We start from the raw sequence: 14146 nt of genomic DNA on the forward strand, positions 1-14146 counted from the left end.
TCCTTACCTAGGTACTGTCAGGGCACGCCCTCATACTCTGCTTCTGACTGGCTGGTTGTCCTTACCTAGATACTGCGCATGTGCGCCTCCCAACAAAGATGGAACAGAAGTGAGAGGTCTCACTCTGTAGCTAAAACAGAGAGCTCAACGCACAGGGTGAAAAGAGGAGCTGCAGCAATGTGCAGTACAACAAAACTATGGTGTTTTTTTGAAAATGAAACCATGATTCTGATATAACCTCTAAATACAATTATGAACCTGAAAATGAGCAAAATATGAGCGCTTTAATAAATAAAGTTTAGAAAGGAAACAGTTACAAGACCAAAATTGTAAAACAATAAAAATCCACCGATACCATCACTATCTTATCTGAAATATTCTGTAGATAACTCGCAATTTGCCAAATGTACCTTACATTTATTTAAAAAGGAAAATTTGCATTTACACAAGTTAAAACTCAAAAAGTACATAAAACAAAATAAATACACCACAGATAGGGTTACACATTCCACAAACATTTCAATTTACATTCTATTACACTCTGCAAGTTCAGAGACATCGGAGGTGTAGTCTCATTTTATGCTCCAGTGCTCTTGGTTTAGCATAAGAAACACATCTCATACCAGTAATGATGATACAAAGATGCCCTGCTGTCACAGATGTTAAAAGTACTTTCAATGGTCGACATGCAACAGAGCAAACTAAAATGTTGTGTCTACTGGCCACAGTGGCTGAAAGAAAAAAAAATTATAATAAAAAAAAAAAAAATTACATATTCTAGTTTTTTTTCCTGATTTGAACCAAAACAATCTTCCCCCAAAATGATGGCTGGTTACTGACCGCAGTGTCTAGTAAAGTAGACAACCTGCCCAATTATTAACTAGCATATGGCTGGTGTTATACTGTATGACCTTTGCCCACCCTGATCATGAGTAATTTACCTTTATTGGCCTTTAAATCTGTTCAGACACAGATTGGCAGTCAAGTTCCCCAAACAACCGTGAGAAGGTGCAGCTCCTGCTACAAACAGGCAACATGTGTCTCTTCTGCAATGTCAGTATGCAGTTTACACTTTAAAGTGCATTAGGCATGCTACACTGTAAACTTAATGGGTCAGGCAATGGTAGATTTTTCTTATTGTGTTTATATCACATATCACATGTGGGTTTTCATGGCAATTGCATGTGACTTAAGACACTAAAACTTGAAAAAGGAATGAGCATACAGTAAATCAATCAGTGACTGACACATACACAGAATCGAGAGAACCAGTCCCCGCAGACAGTATAGCTTCTAACCCTGATTACACAACACTGTACACAAGAGAAACCAAGCTAAGATCTGAGTGGTTCACTAAAATCTTCCAGACTTTGCCTACTGTACTACAGTGCAATATTCATTATCTCGACCGAAAACAACAAAAAGATCATACTAGGGATGGGCATTCGATTACATTTTCTTCGTCGATCGTCGGGAGAATTAACGATCGACTATCGATTAATCATTAATATTTTTATATTAAAATTCATTATTTATTTAACTTTTTATAAATTAAAAATACAATGAAAATACAAAAATACAGCGTGTTTTTCCTCGATGAGATCTTAATTACAAGAAGAACAACTTGTGGCAGTTAAACTGGACGTTATAGATATAGATATAGATTATAAATATATGCGCTGCGGTGCGGCGCTCTGAAGCAGCAGAACCTGTAGCTGCGAGCCGGCGTTCTTAAACAGAATGTAACTCAAAACTATCCAAGGCACGGGACAAAGCCTAATAAAAAATAACCAGTAGGCTAACTCAGATACAACTTCTGCACCAGTCTACTGATGTGCGTTGAGAAAGATAAGCATGTTGACATCATCTGGGGTGAGACGCGACCGCTACCTGGTGACTGATAGTCCAGCCGCCGAAAACACCTGCGTTGCTGGGATGCGCAGGTACCTCCGCGCTAACTTGGCCAGCCTGGGGAACCTTATTCCGTTCTTCCTAGTGAGTTTCTACCAGTCTGGTGATGGTACGTCGTGACTGAATGTGATATGCTGGTTCCAATATCCATCTCAATGAACTTGCAGGTCCCTTGGGTAGGCTACATCATTTGAGTCGTGGCCGTGTTGTACTTATACACGGCATCTCAGTGTTTGCCGTGAACTAAATCGTTTAAAAAAAAAAAAAAAAAAGGTCCCACGCCACACTTCGCCGTGTCCTCTTCATGATTACTTTTGAAATCAAAACGGAAACTCGCAGCCAGGTAACTTGAGTATGGAGTCAAATATTGCCCCAGAGTGGTAAAATGTTTAATTGCTGCCACACTGTGAAATTAATTTAATTGCTTCAAGACTCACACTACGCAACGCAACCAGCATTAGTTTAATCAATGACAAATTAACGTCAGACAAAATTCTTAATAATCAATTATCGATCGTCGATTAATCATGCCCATCCCTAGATCATACATATCTACAAAAGCTGACGATAAAATTTCTACATTACAATTCATATTCACATTCTTTAGACACTCTTGACACCCAAATTATCCCAAAGGGGTCTTTAAGTTAAGAACTTCTAATCTAAAAGGCCAAACATTATTGAACTTAAATTAGGAGCATCTCTTTTAAAAAGGTTTTTACATAAATTTAAATCCTAAAATATATACAGTAGTACATTCTGTGATGGCCCTGCAAGGCCTGAATTCACAGACTGGACAGCTAGGTCCCTTGTAAAGCCTTTTTCGATCAGTTCAGCTCAACCTAGAAATCCTCGGATTCACGCTAAAAGAAGTGTGCATTTGCATTTCTAGGCTTTTAGTGAGTGGATACGATTTCAGAGTTGTGCTCAAAGACTCGGTGCCTGCTCACATGGGTGTTAATAGACAAACGCTGGTCGTTGTGGGAGTTTAACTGGTGGCTCTGTAACTCTAGGTCACCTTAAACCACGGTGGCTGTGAGAACGTCCCACAAATCTTTATACCTTGCGAAACTCACCTAAAAGCAGCTGTTTGTGAGCAGCCCTGCTGTGTTGCCACTGATAAGAGTGGGAACATTATGGCTGGCAGATGTTGACGTGTTCACAGCTGGCGCCGCAACGCTTGTCTGTCTCTCCACATGGCAAGCACCTCTTTAAAGAGCAAGGGAATGATGAACACAATGCTGGACCCCGTCTGTAACATCAGAACGCAAAGTTACACAATGGGTTTTGTTAATTAAACGTTATACAATGACATGCTGAAGTGAAGTGTTGCTGTGGGTAAGGTTGCACCCATGTTTCCACCAGTGAACAAACAAGTGAAGATAAAAGAAAGAGGCACACCAAAAAACTAAAAAATATGGGGTTAAATTAAAATTGATTTTAAACTTGTGCAAAACATGCAACATATATTTGTATACTTCAGAATTGGCAATTAAAAAGGTAATATTCATGCCAATGTATTGTAGAAACAAACACCTTTAAGATAGACCTTAGGGCTCCTGCACACTGGCTGCGTGGCGTAAGCGTGTCAGCTCCGTGGTGTGTCCGTTTTTATTTCGGCTCCCACGTTAACAGGTTAGAGCTTGCACGCTGCCGGTCTGCGTCTCAGGCGCGGCTCGATAACGCGTGCACGCTAGAAACAGGATCGACGCCTGTTTTTCACGTGACACGCAAGCGTGTTGGAAGCGTTTCCAGGCAAAATAGAATACGAAAAGATGTTTATATGTCATTTTGACACGAATACATATTAATAAATGACATTTTGATGTTTGAAAGTCTCTAGGTTTTGACATAAATGCAGATATAAATGTCATTTAAAAAAAAAATAAGACAAAAATAATTATCGATTTTCTAATATTGCACCTATCAATATAGAACAAAATATTCTGTAGCCTATTTTGCCGTCAATACTGCCGACGTTGTCTTTGCTGTAATCAAATCAATATGTATTTATGTTTAACATGAAGTTGAAGAACACGGCACGCTATTATTTCATTTTATCAATGGGGAAACATACATGTGTACAGACAAGGCTAGCAGCGCCGCGTCAGACATGTTTCTGGTGTGCAAAGACACAGAAAACGCCACGCAGCCGCCACACAGCTGAGACGCAACAGACACGCCACGCAGGCAGTGTGCAGGAGACCTTATTCATGGCAGACATTTTGACTTGTCATAGTAACACTTATTATCTACACCTGTGCTTTCCCTACTGTGACATGTCAAAATGTCTTCAGTTAAAAGGTTTGTGGCTAGAAGGGATACAGCTACAACCGGAAATAATGCAAAATTATGCAAAATCCAATCTAATCTAATAATACAATTTGAATACTATTTTCCTAAACTTAACTGTCGTCGCCGTAGCGGTAGTCCTTCGAGCCATAGCCGGTAAAAAAGCCTATTGCGATTTCAGGAAACCATCTTACCATGACGATGAAGAAGTAGAACACATACATCCAGCCCAGCTTGCTCTCAATCAGGGACACCAGGTACTAGAGGATGACACAGACATAAATTAGGTCAGTGATGACTAGTCGACGACTATTTCCATAACCTAACATGCGATTTCATTACAAAAATATACAAATATTGTGTCAATCTTATTCCTTGCAGTATATTGGCTCTATTGGGAATGGACTAAAGCGGCAGGACAAGTGTGGCTTGACAAACCGTGACACAACACAGAGAGACACTGACCATGGTAAAGCACACACTTGCACACAGAACCACATGCATCAACTTTACCTGGGCAGACCCATCGAAAACCAACGTTAGCATCCTTTATTCTGTAATAGCATTTTGTCTTTTCCTGCTGTTTTAATGCATTTGTTTTGTATAGCGAACAGAGTTTTGCTCATGAAACGCCCTGTAGTTTTTGTTCACCTGTCCCCCTGCAGCTCCTATACTTCCTGTTCCGTCCACTATGCCAGTGACAGTAGCCAGTGCCTCCTGATTGCCCCTCAGAGCCCCCTGTCTCCCCAGGTCAGCAGATATGGCAGAGCTGATCATATTAGACGGGCCGCCGATGAAGAAGCCAGTGGTAGCCAACAGCGCTGCGTTTATCACCTGGTCATTCGGTGAGCCTGAGAAGGATGGAGAGAGAAACAGAGGGAGAGAGAGTAGAACTGTGACACTATGGTAATAATGCCACCATCATCTTTATAATATGAGGGTTTTCGTCGATTGTTGCCGACTGATTTTCTGTTGATCGACTGATCCACTAATGGTGAACTCTGTACTCACGGCTGTATCCCATCAGGGCTCCCATCGCCAGTGCCAGGCTCATGGCCAACACAGGGGCTCTCTTTCCCATGCAATCTGAAATCAAACCCTGAACGGTCCCTCCTGACGCAAAGAAACAGAGACACAATGAGAAAAAGACATCCAACTCTAAGCACGTTTTTTGTATGAAGGGGACAAAGGAGGAGGAGGAGGAGGAGGAGGAGGAGGAGGAGAGATGTCTTATTTTACGGACTTTTTGTTGTTGGTGACCTGTACAATTATGAAGGCTCAAACACTGTTTTACAACCACTGTGGTTGCTGAGAGTCATATCAGAGAATATTACTTATAAACTAAACCCCAAAATGCACTTCAAGAAATGACTTGTCTGAATTTGTATTATAAAATATTACTTAATCATTTTGGTTGAGATTAAATGCAATGTGTTATTTCTGTCTTATTTTGTTACTGTACAAAAAAAAACTAATTTCAATGAGACTAAAGCTCTATTCGCACGAGATTAGTATTACCTGCCGACCTCGAGTCATTTGGAATAATTACTGAGGTTGTCTGTGATGTTAATCCAGTGCGAATCGGCCATGTCTGTAATTTGTCAAGTAAAAATTACCCCGCAAATGGCCTACCGTATTTCGCCAAACACCAAGGTCCTGAGATAACATTAGTCCCGTACGTGTCTGTGATTTGTCGGGGGTCGTATATCATTATTTCAAGGCTTATGTTTCCTGTGCGCCTGTTGCGGCCTAATGATAGGGTGTGCGCCTCTGATAGCCTCTACCGGGCCTGGCCCAAAAAGACACCGAACCCCGACCCAAGTGCGGTATAGCGGCCTCGACCCTGGCCGTCCTCCGACCTGTTCTCTGCGTGCCTCCAACTCCCATGGTACACATAAGTCTTACTTAATATGAATACTAATCCCGTGCGAATAGGGCTTATGATTATTATTAGGATGGAAGAAAATGCAAAAAAAATAAAATAAATCTGCCTGCCACTCACCGATGATTCCTCCGACATCATACCACACAGAGAGGCGGTCGGCCTCGGCCTCCTTCCAGCCGTAGTTGTTGCTCAGGTAGAAAGGAAGCCAGAAGAAGAAGGAGTAGTTGACCAGCTTCAGACACGCATACGCCAGGGAATACTGCAGTACAAACAGACACCGAGTCGACATGTACTAGCATCATTCAATAACGGTTTGTTTAAAAGCCCTTTTGTAAATGAATTTGTCGTGACTTGTTGGGAGCTGTGGACTCACAGGTAGCACGCCAGGCAGACAGAAAGCCTGGCAGAAGCCAATGGCTCGAGGAGCCTCGGCCAGAGGTTCGTCCGGCTGCTGAACTGACTGGTATTGTCTGGCGTACGCCTCCGCCTCCGCCTCATCCTCCTCGTCGCTCATCAAAGGCCTGTGGCTGTCTGTGTCCCTCTCCACCGGACTGAGTCCAGTCTCTGACTCCAAGCTCAAACCTGACTCACACAACACACACATTCAAGCTGTGGAGATCGGCAATCAATTTATGCAATCAAGACACTAAACGGTTTCTATTTCGGGCAGAGTTCAAGTTCAAAATGGCTTCCATGGGAAAATCAATTTAAAGTGAACATAGAGTTGGGCGGTCCTGTCTAAAAACCCATGCCAAGTGCACACACATTAAAGCACAATTAGGGTTTTATCTCTCACAGTTATGTGTAATACTGTCACCTGAACAGCATTTTATGGTAATGTTGGGATGCAGCTAAATACACTGAAAGTACACAAACAATTTGTTTTTACATGTTCCTTGCAGTCCTTACCGACTTCTTTTGGGGAGGTAAGTAGGCCGAAGAACACCACCACCCCCCCGGCAAACTGCACCACTGAGGTCACCAGGAAGGCATACTGCACACAGCAACATAGGTACATCATGTTAGCATTTAGTTAATGAGACAATTATAGTAAAAGGCATTAATAAATGTGTGTGTTTCTTACCTCATATCCATACTTGAGCACGCTAGAAGCCAGGAAGGCCCCCAGGATGTTGCCTACAGAGGCACAAGCACTCCACAGGCCAAAGACAAAGCCACGGCTGGAAAACAACATCACGCAGTTCGATTAGAAAAACTGATCAATATGCAGGTTTTTTTTTTTGTTAAAAATGCCCTCTGATACAATTCCAGATAAAAAAAAAAAAACATACTTCAAAACGTCACAGACAGCTCAGTGATTTGGCTATTTTTATATTCAGCTAATTATGTTTACATTATGTATTCACAAGTCCTGCCACTGAGGAAAAGTGAGTCTAAATGGAGTCTATGTTTTGGCAGCAGCACTGGTGAATGGACGCCATTGTGCGAGTCGTTTCGGTGTGTGGGTGTGTGTGTATCATAAAGCTCCACTTGACAGACACAAACCTGAGTCAATATTTTTAGGCTGGACTGATGTTGCAGTTGTATGCTCGAAGCAATGTTACATAAATGCAGGTTCTGTAAACAGAGAAATGGCACACACCCAGCCTTGCCGAACCAGTTGCCCATGACGGCCACCACGCAGGGCCAGACAGCTGATTGCAGCAGGCCGTTCAGCACCCACAGGCCACAGTACAGATAGACGTTGTAGATGTGGAGCCATTCGGTGAGAGTGCCAAACAGAAACTCCTGCAAACACACAGACAGCTACAGTTGTTTTCCAAACTATTATACAAAAAGCAGTGTATTGGGAACAAATGCTAACTGGTCTTTAGTATTCAATTAAGAAACTGTAAATGGATAGCATGCTAAATGTAAAGACTTGACACAAACAAAGTACCCTGTGTATCAAGGCACACACACACGCACACACGCACACGCACGCACACGCACACACACACACACACACAAGGTCTATGTACTCACCACTACAGCAGAGCCACACAGGCCGAAACAGAGCACGTAGCGCAGGTTCACTCTGTCCCCAATCACACCGCTGAGATACAGACCCTTTGAGGACAGAACCAACACAAAGTGACCCCAACTGACAATTAAGAGGACAATATCTGTGGGGGAAGTCGCTACTCTAGGAAGCTTGTTAAAGCTATAGTGCGTGACTATTTTATATTAATGAACATCCGTTCCATTCCAGCCATTGCCAAACGAGTTGCTACAAAGCTAATTAAGCCTATTGGCTCCACACGACTCTCTCTTTGTATTTCTCAGTATGGCTATGTTTACAAAATGGTGTAGTCCAGCGACATTTGCGCGCAGAAGCTTGGGTGATGCGTTTTACGTCTCCGCTGAGAAAGGACAACAGCAGCGTTAAGCTTTGGAGACGAAGAGGACATAAATATTACAAGATAATTATCTTGTGAAAAGTCCATCATGTTTTTTTTTTTTTTTTTTTTAAACCTCTGTGCCCTCCTTGATTTAACGTGTTAAACACTACTAGCATCTGCATGGAGAAGGGGTGGGGGGTGGTGCGTGATCACCGAAGGCTTGCGTCATGCGGATGCGCCGACAGTGTTGTCGTCATTACTTAGAATTCCTCATGGGGGCGACAGAAACTGCGCACTATAGCTTTAAACCCAGAATATCACGTTCGCTGCTCACCACTGCATATGAAAAAAGGAAGATGGAGTCCAGAGCTCCCAGGAACAAAGTGGCCTGCTCTTCATCCTCAAACAGACGATTTTCCTCCCATGTCTGGGACAGTCAGAGATAACACAGTTAATTATAATGCAGTTTATCTACAGCAGGGGTTTTGAATGTTTATGGGCTGTCACCCCGCTCCGTTCTGCTGGTGCTCGGTACCTCGCCAGGAGAGAAAGCTGGTGCGCTGCCATTCTGGAAAGCCGGTGTCCACTGGGCTGAGATGCTGACTTTCACATTACTGAACGTCTTTCTGGACGCATGTAGCAACACATAGCTGGAGAGACAGAAAACAGTTTCACTCTGCAAGGAAAGGCTACGGGGGATTTGACAGAGATGCATCTAAACTATCCATGCAGAACAAACGGGTCGAAGTTCAAAGTTCAGCTGGAGGGGATGCTGAACACACGTTTAATATACTGGAACAATATTTCTTGTTTTGTTTCACATCGGTTCAAGTGCTACATGGTTTATAAAATGGCAACTGTTTACATAATACCATTAAAAAGCTACAAAAGGTCACATAAGGCATGCAGAAGGCTAAATTCCAAACAAAGTAACAGTTAAATTCTGCTGAAAGAATTCACAAGAAACACATCAACATCTTTATCGTAGAAACACAAGCCCATTTTTTTCTACTGAACAGCAGTATTCACTGTGCGCTACTACCTGCTGCAGTGTTTTTACATGGCTGCAGACGTGTGCTATCTAATCACATCTACTGTAATTACAGATTAACGGCACTGACTGAAATAAACATTTATAGTAATATAATTCATATACTGGGGTTGATGAATGTAGAAATATATTAACACACAAACATGTTTTAAACAAGATTATACCAAAAACAATTATAAAATGCACAATTTCCTTTTTTCTCACTTTTTTGATATTTTTCTTCTACAATGAGAAAAAAAAATTTAAATTCATTTTCACTACTTTCACCACTTTCAGACTTTTTTCAATTTGTGTAGTAACCCTGCTGTCTATTGGAAATCACTACTTATTGTCCATGTTATCTTGACCTCGTCTGACCTCGGAAACGTTGCCACCATTAACCTTTCACCCACATTTACAGCACACATCCATTCAGTCTCTCTGCACACCTGGCATCCACTTATTCAACGCCACTGATTTCTTGTAGTTTGTGCTGGTGGCTCAGTGGGCTATGAAGGGCTAATTAGAGGAGATTTCTGTTTCAAAACTGCTGTGAAAATTGGGTGAAAAGTCGTTTTCCCATCTTCCCTGTGACTCTTTCCAATGAATATGCAATAAAGCAACGAGCTAATTAAAGACAATCCTAAGAAACAAAAACAAAAGCCTTACAAAGTCAAACTGGACAGGTCACTTGTACCAGTCTAGCCCTCATTTGGGTTTCCAGGTACTCTGAGCACGTGTCTGGTATCACAGGGTCATCTAGGCACTAGCATTTACAATGGTAGCAGGTTTGAGGAAGACATTTAAAATACCCTAAGTTACCTAAAAAAGGTGAGGAGGAAGACAACCAGATGATGATGAGTGTACTGTGACAGGTAGCCACAGCACGGGGGAGGCATCACAGGGGCGGCCGGGGGGAGGTAAGAGGAGGTGGAGGACGAGATAGGGAGGTGGGGGTGGTGGTGGATGTCTTCAGGGGGAACAGCAACAGGACAGGGAGCGGGTTCAGTTATAGTGTCCCACTATGCCAGATGAGACAAGCACATCACTAGGGGAACCACAAAGAAAAGAAGGAATTGGAAACCAACGTTAAAACACTGAACTGCACTAATGCTCATTATTGATAACAGGACAGTTTGTACAAAATAATTGCAAAAACATAAAATTAGTCCTTGGATGACTAAGAGAACACAAAACAACTATGTACGAGAGAAAATTAAAAAGGACATACATGCAGTGAAACTCATGTAAGACCCCCTTTGGTCCTGACAACCACCACCACACATCCCAGGTTTAAAGATGACCACGCAGTGTTTTGTGCAATTTCCTAAAGTTTAAGTGTGCAGTGTTTGAGTTCACCAAAGATGGTAGTGATCACGTGATGGATAACACTTGATACCTGATTTTACCAGTCCTGGCCGAATCCTGGACTACAAGCAATACTAGCTTGTAGAAAGTATCCATCCCTTTGAGGTAAAAGACGAATATGAATAGATGCATCGGGTCTGAATGTTGGCCTGTGCACTGGCTCCCACAGGTATCAATGGACCCAGTGTACTGACAGCCAATGAAACCATTCCGCCTCCCCCACGTGCCTGTTCAGCTGTGACCATGCATCGCCTCATGTTGTTTGCACAGGACTCAGTCCTGATTATGATGCCTCGAGTACTGATCCAGTACCAGCGCAGCATTTTCCCCTAAACTTAAAATCTGTATGCCTCACAGTGTGGAACTCATTAAACTCATGTGACCAGAAATTTCTGTGGAGTGAAAAACTGGCACAGCGACTGAACGCATATAACTGAAAGGACTAACTTTATTGTTTTTTTAAGACATTGACAAAGAAAGTGTATTTTATGTGGATCGGTTATGGTTTGATTTTGGGGTCCAGAGGCCAAAATGTACTATTCATCTGAGAAACACTAATATGAAAGTCAAGTATAAAGTAATATACACTTAGATAGCTTAATTTGGGGTTCAAGCCCGAAGGGGCATGGGAACCACGTATGCAGCGGAGCTGTGGAACCCTACTGTTTTCACTAAGATTTTTATTTTTATTAGGGCCCGAGCACGAAAGTGCGAGGAACCTATTGTTTTTGTACAGATTATTAGGGCCAGAGCGCCGATAGCGGCAAAGGCCCTATTGAAACTGAAGGAATTTTTCTGCGCAATTTATCGCTTTTTTGGGGACCTGATCATACTCAAAAATTCACCAAACTTTGCACACGCATTAGGTCTGGTACATTTTTTTTTATATTTTAAGGGTTTCGTAGATAGACGTGAAAAAATGCTTCGCTAGCGGCCCCTACAAAACTTACAAAATTGAGCCCCTGCAGTACGTTTGATGTAGACTCACAAAATCTGGCATGCATATGTATCATGTCAAGACGTACAAAAAAGCTCATTGGAGCCATACCCTAAACCCAACCGGAAATCCGCCATTTTGAATTGAAAGTTTGAAAATAGTGCGTTTTTTGCCATTTCCGCATGTCGTACTTTAACGAACTCCTCCTAGAGATTTCAAATTTGGTCTGTGCCATCTTAAGACGTTAAAGATGAAAAGTTATTAAAAGAAAAACTTTTCGTCATAGGGCATGGCCGTGGCGGGGTGGCCATTTTGTGCGTTTCGCCAACGAAACAGGAAGTGGGTGTAACTCAAGTGTACATTGCCCCATCAGCTCAAAACTTTTCAGGATTCATAAGAGTCCAACCCTGAGGACATCTAGAGACTTTAATTTTTGTTTTTGTTTGCAAAAAATCTTAATTTCTAACTAGTAATTGAAGCTATCAAATAACTGTAGTTAAAAAGTCCAATATTTCCATCTGAAATGTAGTGGAGTAGAAGTAGAAAGTGCCATTAAAAGAAACGACTCAAGAAAAGTACAAAATGTCAAAGGTGTACTTAAGTACAGTACCTGAGTAAATGTACTTTACATCACACTACTGCTTGTAACTCAATATTTCCCTATCCTTTTTGCAAAACACAACCCCTTGTCAGTTCAAGCAGGCCGTTAAAGGCAGGTAAATGCTCACCTGCAAAAGTTTAAGTAAATCTGTATGTTATGTTGTGCACCTTGGGTATAAACTGCTGTATTGTATGCTCTGCTGGGCTGTTAAAATAATTGCTCCCACGGGGATAATAAGGTTTACTTAACCTGAAACTCCCTCAAGGTAAACATGATTTCCTGGCATAATGGTAGGGTGCCTGGTAACAATATGTTGTAACCCCTGCAGATACAATAACTGACATGTGGTACACTGTATATACAGCATACAACACTAAAAGGGAAAATAAAAGCAAGAATTGCTGTTCAAAAGGACGCCATCAGATTTCTGTAGATTACAGAACAGACGGGCGCTAGTTCGTGCCTCTCGTTTATTCATTGTTTGTTTTTTTGTGACTTTTGATTTAGCTTGTTCAACCTCGTCTTTTATTCACAATACGCCTATGAATATCCAGTCAATTAAATCGATTTGTTTTCGACAGCATTTTATTGTTGTTGGAGGGAGCATTTGCCACTACTGCTCCTGCAGAACAGTTTCTGTCCATCCGTGCCCCACAGAGTGACAAGGCACCCAACGTTAGCTAGTTATACTTGATGACAGGGTAGCCAGTTCCGGGGTCCATTACACTTAAAAGTCACAACAAACGTCTACAAACAAACAGCTCGCAGTGACAGTTCCAAGCTTTAAATAAACAGACACAAACCCCGAAGCGTTTTCTTACCTTTCTGCTCGTGTAATCGTTAGCTGGCTTGTTCTCGGTGTGGCGACAGTCTGTGTTTACTGTGGATTCCTGTGTAACAGACGCGTCGCTGTCCGCTGAGCACAGCGGCGCACTGCTGCCACCAGCAGGACAGGAGTGGAACGACAGGTTTAACAAAATAAGGAGACAGCAGCTGTTCAGCTTTCACCTGTCACTGTGCCACTTGTGGGGTAACGTTAGAGACAACCTACCGCATCATCGGCTACAGGCAGATTTCTACATAGTTTTAAAACTGCCCCGCCAAAATCACTTGTTAGAAATACTCCAGTTCACTGCCTGACACTGCAACAGGGACCCAGCACTGAACTTGGACAGCACTGAAATTCTGGTAAGCCTTTAACATTAGTTTGCTCAGTTTATATGTGTAGCCTACATATGTTAAGGGGTGGTTCTATACGATGTTTAAATATGTGTTTTTTTGGTATTTAATTTAAATTAATAATGTAATTATTAGTATTAAAATGTATTATATACAATCAACAATACCATTAAAGAATTGAAGGATTCAAATGTTTATTTGTTGAAGCAGTGTAGTGCATAGAAGTGTAACGTGGCGCAAACCTAACGTGCTAAAAGACTAGTGTGAAAAACAAGGATATATATATATATATATATATATATATATATATATATATATATATATATATATATATATATATATATATATATAAAACACTTTACAATTAAAAGAACACATAAATAACACAGCAACAAAACAATTAAACAAACTTCAGTTCATTTGTAGCCTGAAAGTAGTTAGTTTCTCTTTGGATGCAACATTTTTAGAAGCCCCTTGTCATGTATGTAGTTTACAAATCCTATTGGGACTCTCTTATTCATTTCTATAGAAGTAAATATACACCCTGGGGCAAGGAGTGTGGGCTGATATGCTACAGCTGCATAAGCAACTGTGGCTCAGA

At 41.6% G+C, this 14146-nt stretch overlaps 1 protein-coding gene across 1 annotated transcript; it reads right to left on the reverse strand.

The window, feature by feature from the left end:
- Positions 1 to 265: 265 nt before the first annotated feature.
- slc37a3 (solute carrier family 37 member 3) lies at positions 266 to 13277 on the reverse strand. Its single transcript, XM_039791557.1, has 14 exons — positions 13188 to 13277; positions 10283 to 10508; positions 8966 to 9080; positions 8765 to 8857; positions 8075 to 8158; positions 7692 to 7837; positions 7173 to 7269; positions 6998 to 7082; positions 6462 to 6670; positions 6206 to 6347; positions 5215 to 5316; positions 4855 to 5054; positions 4398 to 4463; positions 266 to 3163 (listed from the first exon to the last, which is right to left on the reverse strand). The coding sequence occupies exons 2-14, from the start codon at positions 10357 to 10359 to the stop codon at positions 3071 to 3073; spliced, it is 1509 nt and encodes a 502-aa protein (XP_039647491.1). The 5' UTR covers positions 10360 to 10508; positions 13188 to 13277; the 3' UTR covers positions 266 to 3070.
- Positions 13278 to 14146: the final 869 nt, after the last annotated feature.

The sequence above is a fragment of the Perca fluviatilis genome, chromosome 23 (genome assembly GCF_010015445.1).
Source record: "Perca fluviatilis chromosome 23, GENO_Pfluv_1.0, whole genome shotgun sequence".
NCBI lineage: Eukaryota > Metazoa > Chordata > Actinopteri > Perciformes > Percidae > Perca > Perca fluviatilis.

Excerpts from the sequence above, each read along its gene's own strand:
- slc37a3 (XM_039791557.1), bottom strand. The coding sequence starts at position 10,359 with ATGCCTCCCCCGTGCTGTGGCTACCTGTCACAGTACACTCATCATCAT. Across the intron at positions 9,081-10,282 it reads TTCCTCCTCACCTTTTTTAG|CTATGTGTTGCTACATGCGT; the intron begins GTAACTTAGGGT and ends CTGTCTCTCCAG. Across the intron at positions 7,838-8,074 it reads TGTGTGGCTCTGCTGTAGTG|GAGTTTCTGTTTGGCACTCT; the intron begins GTGAGTACATAG and ends GTGTGTTTGCAG.